We start from the raw sequence: 25,072 nt of genomic DNA on the forward strand, positions 1-25,072 counted from the left end.
TCACACCTGGACAAAAGGAACACCTATGTGAGAATGCTATTAATTGACTACAGCTGAGCGTTCAACACCATAGTGCCCTCAAGGCTCACCACTAAGCTAAGGACCCTGGGACTAAACACCTCCCTCTGCAACTGCCTGCCTTGCTGATGTTGCCGCCTGCTACTGCTGCTGCCTGCCCTACTGCTGCTGCTGCCTGCCCTGCTGCTTGCTGTTGCTGCCTGCCCTGCTGCCTGCCCTACTACTGCTGCCTGCCCTAATGCTGCTGCTGCCTGCCCTGCTGCTGCTGCTGCCTGCCCTGCTGCTGTTGCTGCCTGCCCTGCTGCTGTTGCTGCCTGCCCTGCTGCTGTTGCTGCCTGCCCTGCTGCTGCTGTTGCTGCCTGCCCTACTGCTGCCTGCCCTACTGCTGCTGCTGCCTGTCTTGCTGCTGCCGCACTGCTCCCTGCATTGCCATCACCACTGGGGTTGGGATCAACCTAATAAAATACAAAGTTATGAACACAAACGTGCAGACATGACTTTGTTAATCTGCATATTTGATGTACATACACATTTTGCACGTTCTTTTCCAAGTTATGACATCGGTTAGTATCGTTCAAATGAAATATACTGAGCAAAAATATGAATGCAATATGCAACAATTTCATAGATTTTTTACTGAGTTACAGTTCATGTGAGGAAATCAGTCATTTGAAATAAATAAATTAGGCCCTGATCTATGGATTCCACATGACTGGGAATACAGATATGCATCTGTTGATCACAATTACCTTAAAAGAAATGGGCCTCAGGTTCTCGTCACAGTATTTTTGTGCATTCAAATTGCCATTAATAAAATGCAATTGTGTTTGTTGTCCGTAGCTTATGCCTGCCTGTACCATAACCCCACTGCCACCACTCTGTTCACAAAGTTGACATCAGCAAACCGCTCACCCTCACGACCTCATACACGTGGTCTGTGGTTGTGAGGCCGGTTGGACGTACTGCCAAATTCTATAAAACGATGTTTGAGGTGGCTTATGGTAAAGAAATCAACAGTAAATGATCTGGCAACAACTCTGGTGGACATTCCTGCAGTCAGCATGCCAATTGCACGCTCCCTCAAAACATAAGACATCTGGGGCATTGTGTTGTGTGACAAAACTGCACATTTTAGAGTGGCCTTTTATTGTCCCCAGCACAAGGTAATGGTAATTACAAGGTAATGATCATGCTGCTTAATCAGTAGTACTCTTGATAATCCATCTACCTGACAGGTGTGGCATATCTTGGCAAAGGAGAAATGCTCACTAACAGGGATGAAAACAAATTTGTGCAAATCATTTGAGAGAAATAAGCTTTTTGTCCGTATGGAACATTTCTGGGATCTTTTATTTCAGCTCATAAAACATGGGACCAACACTTTACATGTTGCGTTTATATTTTTGTTTAGTGTAGTTCTATACTGCAATGTTTGTATGTCGTAAAAGTATACCTGTGTAGCACTTACCTGTACATCGTGGTGTGTCAGTCTGGGGAATATGTGCCTCGCCCAGATGTCACCGAGGATGTTGATGGAGCATTGGATTAAAACTTTATCTCTGGCGACACAGAAGATCAGGCAGTCTTGTGGAGTCCATGTGATAAAATCACAGTAAGTAACCTGAATCACGTGCATCTCCATCTGTCCTGGTGCTTGCTGGACTTTCTTGGGTGCCCTGAAGCCTTCTTCACAACAATTGAACCGCTCTCCTTGAAGTTCTTGATGATCCGATAAATGGTTGATTTAGGTGCAATCTTAGTAGCAGCAGTATCCTTGCCTGTGAAGCCCTTTTTGTGCAAAGCAATGATGACAGTACGTGTTTCCTTACAGGTAACCATGGTTGACAGAGGAAGAACAATGATTCCAAGCACCACCCTCCTTTTGAAGCTTCCACTCTGTTATTCAAACTCAATCAGCATGACAGATAGATCTCCAGCCTTGTCCTTGTCAACACTCACACCTGTGTTAACGAGAGAATCACTGACATGATGTCAGCTGGTCCTTTTGTGGCAGGGCTGAAATGCAGTGGAAATGTTTTTTGGGGGATTCAGTTCATTTACATGGCAAAGAGGGACTTTGCAATTAATTGCAATTCATCTGATCACTCTTCATAACATTCTGGAGTATATGCAAATTGCCATCATACAAACTGAGGCAGTAGACTTTGTGAAAATTAATATTTGTGTCATTCTCAAAACTTTTGGCCACGACTGTATATTTGAGTACATTTACTTCAGTGCTTAATGACAGTAATCATGTAATGTAATCATGGTAATTGTGTAAACAAACCTACTTGATGGCAGCACCAGGTATTGTGAACTTGGACAGCACAAGCAAGCTGGTCAGTTATGACAATATTTTTCTTGTTTAAACCTTAGGAACATTACAAGTAGGTGTAGCAGTATATGACTACTTACACTTACGCTTAATTCTTGATGCTGCTATCCTAATATAATACTTATTCTGCCATGCAGGCGCAATGGGCTGCAGCAATTGCCCTGTCCCCCATGACTGCAACCAAAGTGTGATGGGGTGTGTCTGTTACCCTCCGAGTCGGCTTCACTCTGGCTCTAAACACTTTGTTGTTGTCAGAACCTGCAGCCGTGTGATGGGGCACCACTTTGGTTTTAGAAGTGGGGGGCACATAACCTGGCAGGGGGTCTGGGTGTTCTCCCCCAGAATTTGTTGGGGCATCTAAAGCAGACTTTCTACATTGTTACACAATCCAATATCCCATCTCTATTTAGAACAAAAAGTAAGCAAAAATGCCCACAGTCATCAAGCTAGGTAAGAGATCATTATTAAATATGTTTAAGTGATTAATACGACTGAACTAGAGGTAATTCAATAATAAATATTGTGTTGCAACCAATAACCTAACAACTGAACAACTCTTGAAAAAATACAAAGACTTTTGATTGTCTTTATTAAGACGTCCTCTATATCAAAATTCAGCCAGACGGACCAGCCAGCACACCGGATCCCTACCAGTCTAGTCAATAACTCATCTCTCTCCCAACACAATTTTCTTCCTAGTTCCCACCTTGAATTATTTTAATTCCCAAGGGAAAGGTTTGAAAAAAACTACAAAACACATACACCTCAAATATACTTTAACACACAAACCGCAAATTCTCCGTATAATTAATCTCACAGGCCTAACAGTACTGTAGAGCTCTTTTTACTTGCACACAATATAGCTGGGTCGCCCCGTCCTGTCCCTAGGGGTCCACCACCCTGCAGCTCCCCAATCCAACAAACCCCACTCAGCTTTAGGATCTTAGTGAAACATTCATTATTGGTTTCGGGTGTGTTAGGCCAAGGCCAGAGTGACAACCCACAGGACAGCAGAGTCTCCAGCGTCAACATTTCCAAGCAAACAAAAACAGGGATAATCTGTAGACTTGCTGAGATAAAAGTACATACTCAATGCCAGAATTCAGCCAGCCTTCACAAGACCATAACATATGCAGGTATGTCCCCTTTTGTGTTTTACACCTCCAGCAGAAGAATAACATTTCTGAGTGCATGAAATTCAGTTTCACCGTCATATAGTATGTCCTATGGATGGTCTTCAACTGCAGTCATTTATGTCTGAGATGACATGAACATGACTGGGCATTCAAACACATCTGTATCCGTTCATCATCATCAATCTCTTCTACCAGATCTTCCTCACATTTTTGTTTGACATGTTTTGTGTCATCGGGAAAAGCCTCTATCAACCCTTGATACGGCTTGGAAATCAACTTTGGAGGTTTGTCAGACTGCCTTAAAATAGCATCTGGCTTGTCCTGACCCCGCTGAGACCCGTCACCATCTGATCCTCCTAAGATGAGGCATGACTAAGAATGACCTTGGTGCACATTTATACATTATATTATCCAAGAATAGAATCAATGGTTCAATAATTGAAATGACCATTATTCCCAGATCCCAGACTGTAGCTTTAAGCTTAAGATGCTGTCCTGTAGCAACTGTAGGTCTACCCATCAATTAAAGATGGAACTTTGTATCGTTCATGATCCTGCTAAGACATGATGAGCGTAGTGTTGTGTACTGACTGTGCACTAGAGGGCTGCATTCCCGCGGGAAGCCTGCAGGACCTACGGGTCCTGACAGAGATCATTGCGGCACGGTCTGCGGGCGTTCAGACAGACGACTTTGGGATGACATTTCTATTTAATTTTTGTTGTCCCACAGATCATTTGGAAACGGACCTCCTCATAATTTGTGTGCGTTAGCCTACCTCATTTTCACATTATTCACACACAGAATTCGCTGCTTCAACTTCAGTAGCCTACCTCTCCTAGTTGGACGAGAGAGTTCGAGCGATTTAAGTTAGCAGGCTAAATGCCAGTGCTGTAACGTTTGCCAGCGGTGTCGATAGACAATAACGTTACAACCTGTCTGTATAATGTGATCATAAGACTTACGCTATTCTGAATTATAATAGGCGTGCATTAATGCTAGTTAATAAGTGACAAGGAGTTGGCATGATAGCACTGACTGGCACTCAGGCTATGCTACATGAGCATGGAGGAAGGCCAGAATAATTGTGGCAGATTCATAATAAATCATTGAGGTCAATATTTAATGAGGACTGTTTAATGTTCTAGCTTTGTTTCTGGTATTTTATCCCCCCCACAAAACAAGTGAAACCCTAACTGAGTTTAGTCCAAAATGAGGCTGAGCGATCAATCTCTGCTTTGACACATTGCATTCAATGCATCAATGGAAGCAATGACTGGCAAGTCTAATAGCCCATAATATATCATAAGTCTCTGTTGTACCAGTGTTTGAATTTATATCTTGAGGTTCAAGACTTTTTTCATCTACAGACTTGAAACAATTTTTCACTTTCTTTCAACACGTTTTTGGACACCCCTGCAGAAAGCAGGCGATGGCACAGAAACATGATTAATGGCATCTAATGAACCAAAGAAAGCCATTTCTGCCTGCGGTAGAAAAGCAGTGTGCTTGAAAAAATCTGAATCGTCTGAATGGAATCAAACTCTTCCTCCCTCTGACGTTCAAAGGGGACGCAGCAATGCACCTTGAACGGGTTGCGGCTGATTATTTCCCAAACAGATTGGAAAATGAGGGAAATGATGTGGTCTGTGTCAATGTGTAAGTCATTGGAAAGCCTGCAGTTAGTTGAACACGATAACGCAGTAATTGACAGTGAACTGACAACTATATCAGATTATCAGCTGTCTGCAGGAATCACAACCACTGGGTCATGCATAGATACCGCATGAGGAGACACTTTACTACTACTCATGTCTCACAGAATAGCACTGCATGTACTTATAGCACTGCATGAACCAGCATTAGCAATAAATGGCCCCTGTGGAAACACCAGAGATTGTCTGAATCTCATTGAGAAAAATTGCCCACCCCACCCAAGTCCCATGCCCAGCAGCACAGGCAGACCACAGTACAATCACCATCCGGTAATGGTGCTACTTAACACAAGAGGTGAGGCCCAGTTAAGCTGCCTGTTCAAAGGCCCGGCCCACCAGGCTGACCGTTAATAGCCTGGCTCACCAGGCTGACCGTTAAAAGCCTGGCTCACCAGGCTGACCGTTAAAAGCCTGGCTCACCAGGCTGACCGTTAAAAGCCTGGCTCACCAGGCTGACTGTTAAAAGCCTGGCTCACCAAGCTGACCGTTAAAAGCCTGGCTCACCAGGCTGACTGTTAAAAGCCTGGCCCCTCAGGTTCTGTAATACTGTAAATGCTCTAAGTGGCCCCCCATCGATCAGAGAAATCATTTCCCTCTGCAAGATGCTGTCTCCTCACTCAGAGTGTGCATCCCAAATGGAACTATATAGGAAATAGGGTGCTATTTGGGACAAAACCTTACTCACTTAGACTCAGGCTCTCAATGCAAGATGGTAGATAGCAAGATCCATAAAACGAAATGTACCCTGTTAATAGGGACAAAAGTGCACAGTCATGCACAAACTAACAATATACATCAGGGATCATCAACTAGATTCAGCCGTGGGACGATTTTTTTTCTTGAGTGTATGGTCAGAGGGCCTGGAACATAATTGCAAATAATTTGTAGATTGCAAATTGACCGCAAGAACCCCAAACAGATATAATATTTGACTAAAACATTTGCTTATGATATTTTTTGGTATTGAAAAGATATACAATCACATATCAAATCAAATTTATTTTTTATATAGCCCTTCGTACATCAGCTGATATTCTCAAAGTGCTGTACAGAAACCCAGCTTAAAACCCCAAACAGCAAGCAAAGCATGTGAAAGAAGCACGGTGGCTAGGAAAAACTCCCCATCTTATGCGTGGGAATACTTTGGAACAGATTTCCAAAATTAAAATCACTTGGAGCTGATTTGCTGGTGTTTTTACAGTCTTATTGTCCAAAAAACATATATAAAACCACCCAAATTAGACAAATGGGCCGCCAGTTGGGGTACCCTGATTAAACATGATGTGTCTATGAAAGTCTCATCAGGGGACAATTGTTTTAGCCCTCAAGGTCAATATTTAGCTGATTGGCTAAAGAGTTGGAAGCTTGGTATGTCATCCATTTTGTACCCATATGATGATGAGGAGGAGATTCAGGATGAGAAGCAGGACGAGGAATAAGAACGTCCTTCCTCTGGCCCATAGACTGACTGATGATACAATGTCGCTACCTGGTGGACAATATATAGTTTCAAAGGCTAAAGCACCAAATCTAAAATGCACCAAGTGGCAACTTATCAGACATGCTCAATGATCAAGAATCTATGGCAGCTTTTAGACAGGCAGTCAAATACTGATATAATTTCCACTAATTGGTCTTTTGACCAATCACATCAGGTCTTTTCACATCAACTCGCGCTTGAGCCTTTTACTTATGGTTTTGGTCCACCAGCTTCAAACAGCTGTAAAAACGATATTGTTTTGTATTGAAAACATATTTCACAGCAATTTAGATCATACAATGATTCCCTACACTATTCAGTGCTTGTTTTCTCACAAAAACTGAAATTGAGCGAACAGTGTCGAATTTTAACAACCGGGGAATTACAGGGTGATTTCCACTAGATAATGTCCATAATATATCTGCAGTAATATTTTCTAAAAATCCTATGTGTAGCACCTGAAGGAAATCGACACCTTTGCAGCCTGAATGGAGAATGTTTTATGTATGAACCGGTCCACGGGGGATACGAGTGTATAACCAGCTGCATACATGCCCTTCGGTAAGATGAAATGACTCAATATCCCCATCTGCCGGCCTTTGGGCTATGTTTACACAGATCAATTCTGATATTTTAACCAACTATTGGCAAAAGATCTGATCTGATTGGTTAAAATAACAATTATTGGCAAAAGATCAGAATTGGGCTGTCTGTGTAAACATACTACAGACATATTGGACAGATTACTTGGACTTCTAATGGCCCTTGTAGAAATATCATCAGATGCAGAGAGGTGGTCACATAGAAAATGGAAGAGAAGATCCATTCATCTCTGTGAAATGGAAGAGAAGATCCATTCATTTCTAACCAGTCTTATGTCACCCGAGACGTGGCGATACGTGGATAGCCTAGGCCACAGAGGAAACATGATCTGCATCCCAAATTGCACCCTATTCCCTATATAGTGTACTACCTTTGTTTTGACCAGAGTCCTATGGAAAAGTAATGCTCGAAATAGGGAAAAGAGTGTCATTTGGGACACAGACACGGTTACACAACCTAACCCAATGAACCTCATTAATAAGCTGTTATGAGCCTGGAGTACAGCCTTTTGTCTGTTAGTACAATGCAAATACTGAGCAGGATATGAACTGACATCATATTGCAACAGAAATCCAAGGATATCCATTGGAAAAGGATGTGTGAATAATAGCATTTATTTAGTTAGCCTGGTTACAGAGAAGGAAAAAAGGGCTAATATCAAATACCTGTTTCGAGCAGATGACATAGAACAGGTGTTTTCTTCATGTGTGAAATGAAATAGCTTAAGGCTCTAGCAGTGTCAGGTGTCAGTCTGAGGCCTTTCTAGTGTCACGCCTCTACTCCATGGATGGGGCAGGTAGCCTAGTGGTTAGAGTGTTGGACCAGTAACCAGAAGGTTGCTGGGTCAAATCCCTGAGCTGACAAGGTAAAAATCTGTTCTGCCCCTGAGCAAGGCTGTTAACCCACTGTTCACCAGGTGCTGAAGACATGGATGTTGATTAAAGCAGCCCCCTGCACCTCTCTGATTCAGAGGTGTTGGGTTAAATGCAGAAAACACAATTCAGTTGGACAACTGATTAGGTATCCCCCTTTCCCCAAATGGCTCTCTATATAGTGCACTACTTTGGACCCTATGGGCCCTGGTTAAAAGTAGTGCCATGGTTAGGGAATAGGGGGCCATTTGAGATGCACACCATTCTTGTAAGTCCTCCAGCAGTGGGGAACCTATGGTTAACACAGCAAAGCCATTTCCTCAATTACAAAGCTGGATTTCTTGACACACTATTATTAACAGGTCAGTTGTTACCGAGTCAAGTGATTATGATACAAGACAGCTCTTCTCTACTCGAATGAAATATTGACCTATCAGGAGTATCGAAACCGTTTGGCTGATTAATTTAAAAATACAAATTAAGAGTATAAGAATATACTGTAATTAGTAGTAAGCCTATTTTTCATTAAACCGTTTCACCTTCATTTTAAATGGCAAAATAATATGGATGTGTTAATACAGGCAACACAATTCTGATATTTTTTTCCCTGAATGGCCATTGACCAATCACATCAGATCTTTTTCAGAGCTGATCTGATTGCTCAAAAGATAAATGAGTGAAAAAAAATATCTAAATTGGGCTGCCTGTGTAAAAGCAGCCTATGTGTGCTTTGAAATAACCTCATTACACTACATTTTCATTGGATAAAGAAGATATATTATGTAGGCTAACTCATCACGATTGAGTTGATTTAATAGCCTACACATCTCCAATATGAACAGTCCAGGGATATTTCACACAGATCTTGATAAGAAATGACCATACTTTTTAAGCAGGTTGACATTTATTGGAGGCAGAACTAAGCGGTGTCCACCAGATGGAACAGCTGAAAAGTAAGAAATTGGCTATATTGTAAAAATTCATGAAAACAAACATTTTCTTAAGGTTAGGTTTAAAATCAGATTTGATAAGAAGTCCAGCAGGATGCAGGTCATGTTTCCTCTGTGGCCTAGGCTATCCACGTACTGTATAGCCATGTCTCTGTGACATCTAGTGAGCACTCTGCAGAGCTGAGGGGTATCCTACGAAATAAGGTAGATCTACTCAGGGTTTTCTAAAGCTAACCGGCATCTGTTAGCTTCACATTCCAGGTCAGTCTTCATCCGCTCTACAATGGTGAATATTGCTCATCCGCCTGCCACTAACTCTAGCAGGCTTGAAACTGCGCGTGCAGGTTGCACATGACTAGTCGAACGCAAACTCTTCATTGAGCCAATGCTGAAATACCAATACATAGGCGAGTCAGCGCTACTTGAAATTGTTGCCGAAATCAAAATGAAAGAAAAGTTATCTTCACAGGCTATAGTGTGAAATAATCTTTTTATATATATAAGTGCCGTCTTTATTTGATTTCTTATTTTTAATGCTGACTTTTTGGTGTGCTTATCAATGTACAACCACATGTTTCTCACTGCTATCGATAAAAAAAATGTACTAAGTCATAAGTGTTACTGTGCGTGTAGTTTAAAATGCATTGTCATTAAAATGTTTACTATTTAACACACACAAAAAAAACATTTGATTAATAACATATTTAATCAGTTGTCTTCCTCAAATCAAGAGGATGATGATGCAATCTTTGCAAGATTTCATTGGTCCTCAACTCGTGGCTCAGGCATTTAATCCAGGGTTAGTGGAGTTAGCCTGCCCCGGAGCAGGTTAGTTGTGAAGGATTTGTTACCATAGAAATTGACCTGGCTAAAAGGTGTTGAACTCAGTTGACCAAAGTTACCTCACGAACTTCTCAAACCTTCTTCATAGGATAGCCCTCTAATCGTCACTAGTTAAAATAGTCAGTCAGATTCCACAGCCACAGTCTACAAAAATGAGCTTTTTTGGTCTTCATTTCAGGTTAGGCATGAGGTTAGCAGCGTGGTTAAGATTGGATTTAAAATCACATTTGAAGAAATAGGCGGTGTTTAGCCATAATTGTGACTTTGTGGCTGTGTTAACTACTGATGACCTGCAGACCTGCCTCCAGTACATGAGTCATCTCAATGAATGCCAACGTGCACTTTTTAAAGACAAGTTGTAATTAATGAACTACATAAATACAATTTTTAAAAATAGGCTTCACCAACAGTAAGTTTTCCATTCATACAAGCTCTCGGGTAAATTGCCACAGTAGTTTTGCCGTGGTAAACAAGGAAATACTTTTTTCAATTCTACGGGATGACATCTCCCTAAGTCTACTAAAATATAAGGATACATTTGTTCAGATGATAATACCCACCAGAGGGTATATTTGAACAAAGTTGGCAGCAATCAGGACTAAAAGATAACCTTGACATCTGTTTTAAAGGTAGACTCGGCGAAATGACATTGCCACGAACAGCACAAGAGATATTGAGCTGAGCAAGATGCAAGACTTCTCTCCCGATCACACATTGTATCTGCGCATCTGCAGTGGCCTAAATCAGGGTCACAGATTGTTTCTTGGTAGTCAAACAAATCTACTTTAAAACAAAAGTATACACCTCACATACATGGTTACAGGCACCTGTACCATGTCAGATATAGTTTGCATCCCTATATTACATTTTGTATACATCACAGAAGGCTAAAATATAACAAAACCGTTTGACATAAACACTGGATTTTCTGCATTAAGTTAATTATGAAAAACATTAACATTCCACCCGTGTGGCTACTAGGTCATTTGATTGCAGGAAAGGGTTTTAAGGAGCAGTAAATCGTGGCCAATGATGGTTGCAATCAGCTGTGCGGGTTATTTTTAGCACTTATTGATGGTTTAACGTGAAATGATCTTGTGTTAGTACGCTGGTCAACACTCATTGCAATAGGCCGTCAGTGTTATATTGCAAGCTAGAGTATATTTTTCACCTAAACTCAGCAAAAAAAGAAACGTCCCCTCACTGTCAACTGCGTTTATTTTCAGCAAACTTAACATGTGTAAATATTTGTATGAACATAAGATTCAACTGAGAAATAAACTGAACAAGTTCCACAGACATGTGACTAACAGAAATTGAATAATGTGTCCCTGAACAAGGGGGGTCAAAATCAAAAGTAACAGTCAGTATCTGGTGTGGCTACTAGCTGCGTTAAGTACTGCAGTGCATCTCCTCATGGACTGCACCAGATTTGCCAGTTCTTGCTGTGACATGTTACCCCACTCTTCCACCAAGGCACCTGCAAGTTCCCGAACATTTCTGGGGGGGAATGGCCCTAGCCCTCACCCTTCGATCAAACAGGTCCCAGACGTGCTAAATGGGATTGAGACCCGGGCTCTTCGCTGGCCATGGCAGAACACTGACATTCCTGTCTTGCAGAAAATCACGCACAGAACGAACAGTATGGCTGGTGGCGTTGTCATGCTGAAGGGTCATGTCAGGATGAGCCTGCAGGAAGGGAGGAGGATGTCTTCCCTGTAACACACAGCTTTGAGATTGCCTGCAATGACAACAAGCTCAGTCCAATGATGCTGTGACACACCGCCCCAGACCATGACGGACCCTCCACCTCAATCCCGCTCAAGAGTACAGGCCTCTGTGTAACGCTCATTCCTTCGACGATAAACGCGAATCCGACCATCACCCCTGGTGAGACAAAACCGCGACTCGTCAGTGAAGAGCACTTTTTGCCAGTCCTGTCTGGTCCAGCGACGGTGGGTTTGTGCCCATAGCCGACGTTGTTGCCCGTGATTTTTGGTGAGGACCTGCATTACAACAGGGCTACAAGCCCTCAGTCCAGCCTCTCTCACCCCATTGCGGAGTCTGAGCACTGATGGAGGGATTGTGCGTTCCTGGTGTAACTTGGGCAGTTGTTGTTGCCATCCTGTACCTGTCCCGCAGGTGTGATGTTCGGATGTACTGATCCTGTGCAGGTGTTGTTACACGTGGTCTGTCACTGCAAGAGCGATCAGTTGTCCGTCCTGTCTCTCTGTAGCACTGTCTTAAGCGTCTCACAGTACGGACATTGCAATTTATTGACCTGGCCACATGTGCAGTCCTCATGCCTCCTTGCAGCATGCCCAAGGCACGTTTACGCAGATGAGCAGGGGTCCTGAGCATCTTTCTTTTGGTGTTCTTCAGAGTCAGTAGAAAGGCCTCTTTAGTGTCCTAGGTTTTCACAACTGTGACCTTAATTGCCTACCGTCTGTAAGCTGTTAGTGTCTTAACAACCGTTCCACAGGTGAATGTTCATTAATTGTTTATGGTTCATTGAACAAGCATGGGAAACAGTGTTTAAACCCTTTACAATGAAGATCTGTGAAGTTATTTGGATTTTTACAAATTTTCTTTGAATGACACGAACTTGAAAAAGGAAGTTTTTTTTGCAGTTTATATATTGTATCTAATAACATTGATAAAACATTGTTTTTAATAAGTCAGTGCTATGCTTACTTTATTATGGTGGTGCAACACACCAGATGATGGCATACACAGGCAGCCCAATGCTGATCATTTTCCCCACTAATTAGTGTCTTAACCAATCATAGATCTGATTGGTCAAAATACCAATTAGTGAAAAATACCAATTAGTGAAAGAAATATCAGAATTGGGCTGCCTGTGTAAACGCAGCCTTGTTCATGACGGCTGCTAGGTTCTCTGTTCTGAGAAGGGTCTCTGCAGATGTTGTCCACATATGTTCATCAGGTCTTCACCCATGAGATGGTACAAACAGTATGAGACTGCTGGCAGCCAACTGTGGATGCCTGAAACATTGAAAAGCAAATCACAGCCTTCTGGACCTAGTCAGTGAACAAACCAGATTCACATTTCAAAATACAATATTTTATTTAAAAATAAAACTGAAATGTGTGACCCAGATCATACACGTCATTATCATCCTGATTTAAGTGTCTGACCATTCCACTGTCTGACAGGGTATAAAGCACTAGATACCAATGGAATGCCACTATGATTCTGAAGAGACTGGGTATGTCCCAATTCCAAATGGCACTCTACTGATAGTAGTACACTGTATAGGGAATATGGAGCCATTTGGGACGCATCCTGGGTCCATCTGTTTCACATAATGCTAACTGGGTGTCAATTAAAACCGGTGGACTCGTACTCTCCCGGACCAGGGTGGACGCCACTGCTCTTTGTAACTTGTCGCGCGATGGACCAGGGCCCAGTTTCCCACTGGAACTTAGGCTTATGAGTGTTTTAACAATCTTTCCTACAACAGTCAGAGATATAACATGCTTTTCACAAAACAAAGCCTGTGTTGATACTGCCCTTCTCGGAGCAGCGTTCTCCCTTTCCAATCTTAACATTAGAGTTACTGACGACGGATCAGCTCCTAGAGAGATGTTATTTATTGTCTATGGCTACAAATATTGAGGTGGCTTATTCTAATCTTAACCCTATAATAAAACGCACTAAATCAAGATTTGGCAAATATTAGACAGAAGGCTAGTCTACAATTAGCTAAATATTCAATATTCAAATACAGTATATTAGGTCTGTAGCCTATACTGTATTTATATCTTTTAAAGTCACGCAGAAGGGCAAAAAAAAAAAAAAGCATCTAACGCCGAAACTTAGCTGTTCTACAAGTGGTCTGATGTAGTCGTTAAATAAGTGTTTAAGAGCAACTTTATTAAACGGTGGTTTTGGGAAACAGCTTAGAGATTTAACGATGCTCCTACAAAAGGTCCTAATGATGAACGTAGCCTTAAGATACTTTGGGGAAACCGGACCCTGAGCTACTCTGAATCTAGTCCCAATGAAAAGACTGAAGTTGTTTCCTTGACTTCACCACACACTCTCATGCACCTGCAAAGTGACACGTGCATAGATCTGTTAGCTATTTAAATGAACTCACCCATCAGGCCAATGTAGTAACAAATCCTGGTGGAGAGAGGCCATATGTAGCAAGCTTCTCAGAGTAGGAGTGCCAATTTAGGATCAATTTAGTGTTTCAATCCACAATGAGTAAGATTGTGGAATGGGGCTGATCCTAGACTGTGAGAATCTTGATACAGCGGAAATAAGGGATAAAATATTGTCAGGGCAAGCAGACAGACATTCAGACATAAGGAGAGCATCAACATCCCATTCATTCACATGCCAGTCTGTCTGACATGTGGCACATTTGACACAGGAGAAGCCCTAGCTGACTCCTTTTGAGGCCTGTCAGTAGCCTGGTCCCAGACCTGTGTGCTTCAGCCAACTTCTCTAACTAGAGAAGTTGGCTTAAACCCAAACAAATCTGGGATCAGGCTAGCTGTTTTGAGGGTACGCAACATAAGCTGATGGGGGCTGGATGGCGCGTTCGATACAATGCAGTCAAAAATGCACAAAGAGTACCATATATCTAACTTGCTTGGTCCCAGATCCGTTAGTGCTTTTGCAAACTCCATTGCTGTCCTTGTCAAGCCAAAACAAGGTGGCATGATAGCACAAACAGACTGACACTCAGGCTACTTTAACTCTAAGGAGTAATTTGTCAGAATAAGGTGATACACAAAAAAAAAATGTAGCTGCAATTCGACATCGCATCATATACTTGAGTTGTATATACACAAAATGCTAAAATAATCTAATCAAAATGCTGCATCGACATGTGTACAATACTGTTATGAAACTTGAGCTTTGAACACTGATATTACCACGGTAGTGGTTGGTTGGCACTAGTGCCGAGCGATTAGTACATTTGAGGTCTGTACGGTTTCGGTTCGATTATTATTATTTTTTTAATAATCACGGTTTTCGGTTGATACAATTTTAACATTAAAATGCATTGTGGGTTAAATGTTGTAACACATAAAACAATTATTAAAATTCCCATTATAGTAGTGACTGCCCATTACTGCGTATCACTTAATTTATTACTTAAATATTTCATTGTGTATATTACATTTGTTTTATTTGATGACTTTTATTCCAAATCATCTCATCTCTAGTAGCTGCTGCTTATGCTGTCTGACAAAAATCCCTATTTTAGTAGTTCTTCAAAGTAAATAAGGCATACTATCAATCACTTAGATAAATGTATTTTCAGGTAGAGATACCTCACGAAGCAACTGCTCTCTATCCCTCTCGATCGTGCATTTCTCGGTCTCAGTGTCTGCCCCACACTAACCTAACATAGCAGGAGTAAAGGAAACACAGACCGGAAAAGTAGGATTATGGATAATGGTCATTGTAGTTAATTATCACATTTCCTGCATTAAACTATGTTGAATATTGGCCTGTTGGAAACTACAACGTTGCACAGTACGGGCTGATCTGATTTATCTGTGGAGAAACTGCAATGTGAGCATTGAGCTCACAGGAAAAAAATTACATGGAATTCAAATAATTGAACCGACGTTGGTCAATTAGCCGTTTAAAACTAAAAATAAACGACATTTCGGTTGATCGCGCAGCACTAGTTAGCACTCCATTTGTTCCCGGTGTGAATGAGTGCTAAGGAAAACAGATCCCAGGGACATTTGCTTGAGAAGTCAAATGCAATACGACTATTCCCAATAATACAGTGGCTCCCACAGTCAAAGAAACCAGCATCACAACGAGGCTTGTACCCAGGGTGCATCCCAAATGGCACCCTATTCCCTATATAGTGCACTACCTTTGAACAGAACCCTCTGGGCCCTGGTTAAAAGTAGTGCACTATATAGGGAATAGGGTGCCATTTTGGACGCATCCCCAGACTCACTCCTCCAACCACGGTTACAGTACCAACTAGTCCTTTTGTGAGTTCAGAACAACCACCACCTTTATAGCTTATGAAACAGACGGAGACCATGTATAATAAGCACCGATGACAACTCACCATGAAATAAATAAAAAAAAATACATCAAAAAGTAGTTAAAAACATCTTGAATATGCCATCCTGTACACATAGGCCTAAACCAAAACACATGTATTGTAACAGACTTCCACTACTGTAACCAACATAGAATACCATTGTGTTACTGATACTACCCGGTGTCCATTCACCATGATAAACCCCTTCCTTTCCCTAAACTAAGTAAGTTAACCTGACTACCATAAGTGAGTAGGTAGACACTGTTTGGTGTAGGCCTCTGTAAAGTAGGCATCAAAATAGACAGACAAATTAATACATGATTGATGAAACACTTCCGCACAGAACATTCAAGAGACCTAAATGTCAATCCAGGTCCTAATATGGCATTATGATATATAATCATGATATGTAGTGGTGATGGTGTGTCCATCGCTTCAAGTGGACACTTAGTATTCCAGTCTTAGAGGAGAAGTGTTCTCTTTCTGGCTGTGGTTCTACTGCGGTTTACCATCAGCTTGACCACATCCAGGTAGCAAAAAGTCCATGTGGTTTAGTAAGAGGGTCCAGTTAACAAGGACCTTAAAATAGTGTGGTATTCATTACAGCACACCGTAGCAAAACGTTTTGCAAAGGACATACGAAAGGAGCATTTCTAATTGGACAAGTTCAGGAAGTCCCTCCCTGTTTTGGTTTGTTTTCTTCTTTTTAGTGCCGAATGAACACAACCCAGGTAAGGTCAAGTTGATGTAGCGGGGAGAGAGGCAACACTTGCTTCCCGTGCAGCCTTGAGCTCAAAATTGAACCATTTTGTTTATGTTTTTAAGAAGCCAATAGGGAGAGGCTGGGATGCCACCAGATAGGTGAGAACGGTAGTCAGTCAGTTCAACATCCAACGAGGGAGAAGGGGCTATCTTAGTCCCGCCCTCGAGGTCATCCACTCCAGGCCCTGGCATAAGCTGAAAAGAAAAAAGGCAAACCATCTAAGTTGCAGATCCCTTTTGAAGTTTCAGAAGAAGTAATGTTAAGAGGCGAATCACATAGGCTATAGAAAGGAATGGGACAGTGTTAAGGTTGTGTGTGTGTGTATCCACGTGATGCCAAGGCCCCTCTCACCCTTCTCCTGTGAGCGCACAGCACGACTGGATGTGCCAGGGGTGGTCTTTGATGGAGCTAAGGGTGAGGTATTTGGAGATTTCCGCCGCCGACATGCAGTCTTTCATATCCTGCTTGTTTGCAAATATCAACAAAGCTGCCTTTCTTAGGTCCTGGGAAGAAAGAAGGGGCAAAGAGAACAATGCAACTTCCACTACAACACATGCATCCCAACTGGCACTCTATTCCCTTTTTAGTGCATTCATTTTGACTAGAGCCTTATTGCACTATATAGGGAAAAGGGCACCATTTGGGACGCAGCCAAGCACAACAAAAACTTCCACTGAACAATGTGACAGGGAGGGAACTAGAAATCATTCATGTGGACTTGTGAGACAAGCTCCTTGTTTTTTTTAGGCTGGCAATTTTTTGTACATTTTTTTACACAGATTAAACTAGTTCTGTGCGGTTTCCCCCAGTTTTCTGTGCCAGCATGCGTGTGAATGAAGGTCAGAGTACTGGGGGGGTTAATATACGAACCTCATGAGCCAACATCTTGTAGAGCTCCTCTTTAGAGATCACCAGCCTCTCTCGGTCTGTGCTGTCCACCACCAAGATGATAAACTGGGAATTACAGGAGACAGACAATGACAACTGAAAACACTTTATTAACCCTGCAAGAGGAAATTAGATGTTTCCGAATACACGTACTTGCGTCCTAAATAGTAGGCTTTTGAGGTATGCAAAAATAGATAGTATGTGATATTTAGAAAAAATTTATGTGATATTTAGAAAATAAATGTATGCTTTAAATGCCAGGATGTCATACTCATTTCGGCTTTTCATCTAATAGAATTCGCTGCACCCTTGAGGAAGAGAATAGTCTTCACACCCACCTGTGTTTGACAAGCTGATAATCAGAATAGGGGGACTCTACAAAAATCAGATGGCAGGGAACAAGCGCGATTGAGCATTAGATGACGCCTTCTCAGTATAGATGAGTATTTATGTTTAAGTGTTGCTTACTGCATACCTTTTCACTAAACAGTATGTTCTAAATAGTATGTACACTGAACAAAAATATGAAGGTCAAATGTTGGTCCCATGTTTCATGAGCTGAAGCAAAATATCCCAGAAATGTAGCACAAATTTGTTCACATCCCTGTTAGTGAGCATTTCTCCTTTGCCAAGATAATCCACCTGCCAGATTTTTTAAATTTAACTTGGCAAGGCAGTTAAGAACAAATGTACAATGACGGTCTACCCCGGCCAAACCCAGAAGCTGGGCCAATTGTGCCGCCCTATGGAACTCCCAATCATGGCCAGATGTGATACAGCCTGGATTCGAACCAGGGACTGTGGTAACACCTCTTGCACTGAGATGCAGTGTCTTAGACCACTGCGTCACTCGGGAGACCACAGATGTTGCATATCAAGAAGCTGATTAAACAGCATGATCTTTACACGTGTCCGTTGTGCTGGGGACAATAAAATACCTCTCTAAAATGTGCAGTTGTGTCACACAACTACATCTAATGCGATAGACCATATGACTGGACAGGAAATAGAAGGCATCAACTGAATGTTAAGTCTTTCCTGTCAGGTATTTTAAATTGTCTGTATTGTCTACTTATTGAATGTTTGAAATCTTGATTTGTAATTGTTTAATGTCTCATTAATTGGTGTTGGACCACAGGAAGATTAGCTAGCGTTACAGCGTTAGCTAATGGGGAGCCTAATAAAAATTAAATGGCACAGATGCAATTGGCATGCTGACTGCAGGAATGTCCACCAAGTATTGCCAGAGAATTTAATGTTAATTTCTCTACTATAAGCCTCCTCAAGTCGTTTCAGAAAATTTGGCAGTATGTCCAACCGGCCTCACAACTGCAGACCACGTGTGTGGTGTCGTGTGGGCGAGAGGTTTGCTGACGTCAACGTTGTGAACAAGAGTGCCCCATGGTGGCGGGGGTGTGGGTTATGTTATGGACAGGCATAAGCTACGGACAACGAACACAATTCCATTTTATTGATGCAGAGTGATAGCGTGACGAGATCCTGAGGCCCATTGTCGTGCCATTTGTCTGCCTCAATCACCATGTTTCAGCATAATAATGCACGGCCTCATGTCGCAAGGATCTGTACACATTTCCTGTAAGCTGAAAATGTCCCAGGTCTTCCTTGGCCTGTAAACTCAGACATGACACAAATTGAGCATGTTTGGGATGCTCTGGATCGACATGTACGACAGCGTGTTCCAGTTCCAGCCAACATCCAGAAACTTCACACATTCATTTAAGATGACTGGGACAACATTCCACAATCAACAGCCTGATCAACTCTATGCGAAGGAGATGTGTCGCGCTGCATGAGGCAAATGGCGGTCACAACAGATACTGACTGGTTTTCTGAGCCACGGCCCTACCTTTTTCTTTTAAGGCATCTGTGACCAACAGATGAATATCTCTATTCCCATTCATGTAAAATCCATAGATTAGGACCCAATTTATTTATTTTGATTTACTGACTTCCTTATGAACTCAGTAAAATCTTTGCAATTGTTGTATGTTGCGTTTATATTTTTGTTCACTACAGTACCATTATTACAAAGTATGCAGTTTAAATAAGTACTAGGCAAGACAGATTTTGGACACGGCCATTGGGTTTGTCACCAGCAAGACACTATGCTCGGACTCGTCGCGTAAACGAGACGGATTTGGAAAGATAGGCCACGTGCGGCTGGGAAGACAAGTACAGCAACAGACAAGTCACAGAGACAGACAGAGCACGGATGGCTGGTGAAACAAACTCATGACTTCCATAGAAGCCAATAGATTCAATAGGACACTTCATCTTTTCAGATGCCATTTAGAACAGGTACAGTGAAACATGGTGGGTGGATATTTCTGAGCGGAGACCCTCACAATTGGGCTTGTTCCGGGAATGGTGGCTGGCATGCTAATGACTCATTGTGTATCGTTCAGAGAGCATAGCAGATGTGGATGCAGTGTTTGTGCTGAAAGTGAGCATGTGGACAGAGCATAGCAGATGTCAGGTTACAGAATTGGCACGAGTGTGTGATACGGTTTGAAGAGTCCTACTGGGGGTTTTAAAACAGAGCTCCAATGAAGAGCCACATTCCTCATCCCCTCACTCTTACCATAAGCTGCAGAGGCAAAACTTGCCTTTCATACAGGACTCTGTCAGCGTGACCTTTGAACCCGGGGACGCCCCTTTGTTTGTTCAGAGCACAGACGGACCACGGCAGCTGGGCAATACTTTTGTTCCCCTCTCTGACAGCATCTATTAGGGATTAGGAGCCCCGCTATTTACAACACACACCACTGGACCTTTTATGCACCGTCTGTCTGCTACCACTAAAACCTACAGCACTGGCCACTGGGTGAGTAGAGTATGTTGGGGTGGTGTGTGTAACTTACCTCTGTGTTGGAGTAATAGGTGTTCCAGGAGGAGCGGAGAGACTCCTGTCCCCCGATGTCCCACATGAGGAAGTGGGTGTTCTTCACCACTATCTCCTCCACATTACTCCCTATGGTGGGCGATGTATGGACCACCTCGTTCATCAGACTAAGGAGGAAGATACAAAACGTTTCAGTGATCTACCTCAGAGAGCAACAGTCGTCATTAGTATGGCCAGGAGTTTTCCTTAAACATAGAAAAACTCTTGAGTTATAGTTAAAGATACATGGAGACAGCAGACAAGGGGGGGGGGAACTGTAGTAGTCCCGAGTGGGGCAGCGGTCTAAGGCACTGCATCTCAGTGCAAGAAGTGTCACTATAGTCCCTGGTTCTGATCCAGGTTGCATCACATCCGGATGTGATTTGGAGTCCCATAGGGCGGAGCACAATTGGTCCAGCGTCTGGGGTTGGCCGTCATTGTAAATAAGAATTTGTTCATAACTGACATGCTTAGTTAAATAAAGGTTAAAACATTTTTTTTCATTACTCACAATTGGTACAGTATGGTGGTCTTTCCAGCATTGTCCAACCCGACAATAATCACCTTGTGTTCTGCAACAAAGAAAGTGTGCACAGGTTACAGTTTCCCTTCCCAAGATACACTACCTTCTTGCCACAGTAATGGTTAAGATTAGGGGAGGGAAGCTGAACCTAGATCTGTACCTACAGGAAACTTCACCCCAGAGCCACTTTCAAAGCTAATTAGACATTTACATTTAAGTCAATGAGCTCTTAGCTTAGCTCCTAGCTTTCGCTGGCCTAACACAAGCGCAAGTAGCCCACCCCCCAAAATCACCATCACGGTCTTTAGCTTCTGTGTTGCTTTAGGGCCTTTAACACTCCACTGTCATACAAAGGCGGTTGGCAGACCAAAGCCTGAATCAAAGCAAGCACGTCTGTGTTAGAATATCCCCCCTAGGTGACTTCACCTTTGAAGCCCACGGTCGACAAGGAGGAAGGTAGTACTGTCAGATGGCTGATGACTTTGACAGGCTTTGGCACACAACAGATGATGTCGTCAGATGTTCCACGGCTATTGCTTCCTGAGAGGATAGCTACCCTGTAGTGGATGTGGGTGGGCCCGGCCAAAAAAGCTCACAGAGGAGGGAGTTGAGAGTTTGTTACATACAAAGAACACTACCCAACATTTCCATATCCACAAACACATTCATTGGACTGGTGTGAACTATATTTTCCATTCAAACAAAAGCAAACGTTTTCAATATGACAAAACACCATGATGGAAGTGGTCCACAAGCATCTAGCCTAGTAGTAATCTAACTAATTAACTCATCTGTTGGAGTGAGTGAAACTTGTAGCGGTCTAAGACCCGAAATTCCGCGATCTGACCCGGACCTGTAAATTCTGACTTGTCTCTCGGATCTGGGTCTGATTTAATTGCACAGATCCGTGGCAATTTATAATTGATTTGTCATCTGGACCAGTCCTCTTAAATGTAATGTGTGCAAGACAAGAACCGCACAAGCTTTATCGGTGTCAGCCAACTGCAACTCAAAAACATATTGCTTCTGTCCAGCTGAAAGTGGTTCAGGCTGCTCACCTCACGTCCTCCTGCTGCTGAGAGAGAGCGAGAAAGGAGCATTGGCCTAGGGTACTGCTGATTGCGAAGATGGAGGCCTTTTTCATTCAAATAAACGAAAAAGTTCAAGGAAGAAGAACCGTGAAAAAGAAGCCGATAAGGGGAATGTCCTCGGGGACAAGTTTTAATATTGTAGTGGACAAAGATGAGAAGAACGTTGGCACGGCCAAACGGAACTCGCTATTCTGGTTTGATGCCGTTTTCTAACCTATTTATTTTTCGTATCCATTATCATTTGTATATTATTATTAGCCTATTTAATAATATAAACCAGTTCTTTAAACATGCAAAAATATTGTATCATTTTGTTGCCCAATTTAAATTCTGTCTTTTGTGCTCTGTATTTAGTTTATAAGTAGGCCTGTTATAAATGAGCATTAGCCTATTGCTGTCATTTGTTGTGTAGGCCTACAGTAGGCACTCACCTTTGTTGGTAATTACTGCAATATAGGCCTGTTCAAGGTTTAAACCAGTTCTTTAAATATGCAACAAGTGTTTTGTTTCATTCTGTTCAGCCATTTTCTTTGGCCAAATTTAGAGTAATGTTACGTTTGCTGTAATATAATAGAATTATCAGAAGGCCTAGGGCTACTCGCACTCAAACCATGAAAAGGAAAAAACTAAAAAGGAGGGCAAGATGCAAAACTTAATTTGCAATATAATAACCTGTTTGTATTTTCCCTGTAAACAATGACTTAAAAAAAAAAAAAAAGTAATATATCATACTGATGCATTTAACGCTCAAATCTCCTACATCTGAACCGCGAGGTGGACAATTGTTTTCAAAAAGTAGAAACCAATCAAATAGGTTAAAGTTTTGAATATGCTACACATTGAAACAACAAATATATATATTTTCGGTTTAAGGACTGTGGATCATTTGGCCAAGTTCGCTCGTTTATTGATGTCGCTGGCAGCGCCCAGCTTGGAGTTCTCTCGCTCCCTCCTACTCTCGGACCTGAACGAGCATGGGTCTGTTTGAGCATGGGTCTGTTTTTCCACAGGTCTTTTCGTAACAGGTCCAACTGTCCTCGAGTCCATTCGGAGCAGGTCTCATTTTTTTTATTTATGCATATCGGGTCAGGTGGGAATGCCATGGATCCATTTCGGAATAACTTTTTTGACCTGTAAAGTCCTCTAGTCTAAAACACTGGAGGCTGGGATTAGCAATTCACTGGTCCTCTTCTGTCTCACTGAGGGATTAGGCCAATGGGATACACAATTCCACAGGATTACCTTATGGCCCAACATTGCAGGACAGTAGTATGAGAGTTGTTCTACTATAGATGACCTCCATTGGTATACAGATCTGGGACCAGGCTAGCATGAGTGCCAGTCTGTTTGTGCTATCATCATGCCAACTCCTTGTCCCTCATTGTCATGTTTGGCTTGGCAATGATAAATGGAGTTGGAAAGAGCACAAACAGATATGGGACCAGGTTTAGAGGGGCAGGAGGTAACCTAAAGGTTAGAGCATTCGGTCAGTAACTGAAAGGTTGCTAGATCGAACCCCCGAGCTGACAAGGTATAAATCTGTCGTACAAGGCAGTTAACCCACTGTTCCTAGGCCGTCATTGCAAATAAACATTTGTTCTTAAATGACTAGCCTAGTTACATAAATAAATAAGGCTCTGGCCAATTCCATTATATTGACATGTTCTTTCTCTGCTGGATTGAAAAGACAGGAAAGGGCCATTACAACACTTTGTTAATCCATTTAGCCCTATAAAACTCCAAACCGACTTCCACATCCTTCCAAAGTTGTCCCTTGTGTCCATTTCTCAAAGTCAACAGAAACAGTAGCCTAAACAACAAGTCCAAAATTGGACCACAGAGTGCATATTATTCCTCTCAAACATGCGGCTATTTGAGTGTTAACGTTACATCTAACAGTATCCTCAGCTGGCTGATTCTGTAAACCTCTACCACCATTAGATTATGTTGCCGACGGTAACTCCCTAACATTGAGCTACAATAATTACTATCTAGACCACTACCATGTGTTGTTTTGCATGCAGCCACTGTCAAGGAATAGCGTTAACGTTAGCTACACATCGGGTCGAAGAACAGCTGGCAACCAAAAACGTTAGCCAACTAACTAACGTTAGTGAAGGCCCCATATTATTGTGTGTACTAGCTAACGTACTCGTTAGCTACTAGCAAGCTAAAAATGTTAGCTGGTAGCTAAGTACTCACCTTGATTGCAAAAGAAACTCCACAGTTTGGCAAATATAAGACCCATGTCGTCAGTGGTTTAAATTGCAAAGGGTGGACTGTCGACGTATCCAGGGCTAACTAACGTCGTTAGCTGGCACAAGTCCCCGTTAGTAGTTTTGAAATGAATAACCAGCTCCACACAAGCCACGTAAATTAACTCGCTAGCTCCACAACAAAACTCTAGTTGAGAAATGATTAGCTAACTAGCTACCTTTCTTTACTATCCGAGGTATCAGACTCAGTTATTTTGTCTATGGGCTAACGTTAACTAGCATCAACAGAGTCACAACTATCCGTTATGGAAAAATACGTTGACATAACATTTTTTCCTGATGGTGCCTTTGGAATTCTGTTTACGAGAGCTAACGGCCCGGAGCTAAGTTAGCTAGCTAAGGGTTTAACATTAACCACTTCAAGTCGACTTGTTTCCAGCTGCTAGCTAGCCAACTCCACTGTGAGAACTTTATATACACGAAGTTTTCCTTAATGCGAGATCTGCCTGTGTGTTGTAGCCTCTTCCAAATTGACTGTTAGTGTAAACCCCGATGCAGTGTTTTTCAAAAGCCACCCCCCCCGGCCTAAGTGTCAAGTTACAATTGATGACGTTGACGCCAGGGGCTCAATAATTGGTTGAAAATGTACAGGATTATTTTTCATAAAAAAAACAGACTAAAGT

The 25,072-nt window shown here is 42.2% G+C and overlaps 1 protein-coding gene across 3 annotated transcripts; it reads right to left on the reverse strand.

Annotated features, from left to right (window-relative positions):
* Positions 1–13,016: 13,016 nt before the first annotated feature.
* On the reverse strand, positions 13,017–24,981 carry arl8 (ADP-ribosylation factor-like 8). 3 transcript variants are annotated; one of them, XM_014180737.2, is made up of 7 exons: positions 24,376–24,981; positions 21,509–21,673; positions 21,071–21,131; positions 20,540–20,687; positions 17,640–17,723; positions 17,121–17,272; positions 13,017–16,963 (listed from the first exon to the last, which is right to left on the reverse strand). In XM_014180737.2, exons 1-7 carry the CDS (start codon positions 24,419–24,421, stop codon positions 16,915–16,917), a joined length of 705 nt encoding a protein of 234 aa, XP_014036212.1. In that variant the 5' UTR covers positions 24,422–24,981; the 3' UTR covers positions 13,017–16,914. The 3 variants fall into 3 exon arrangements, with proteins under 3 accessions (XP_014036212.1, XP_014036214.1, XP_014036213.1); XM_014180739.2 differs by having other exon boundaries at positions 21,509–21,639; positions 24,376–24,978; XM_014180738.2 differs by lacking the exon at positions 21,509–21,673 and having other exon boundaries at positions 24,376–24,979.
* Between the last annotated feature and the right edge of the window lie 91 nt (positions 24,982–25,072).

Source organism: Salmo salar, chromosome ssa29, assembly GCF_905237065.1.
Source record: "Salmo salar chromosome ssa29, Ssal_v3.1, whole genome shotgun sequence".
Lineage (NCBI taxonomy): Eukaryota > Metazoa > Chordata > Actinopteri > Salmoniformes > Salmonidae > Salmo > Salmo salar.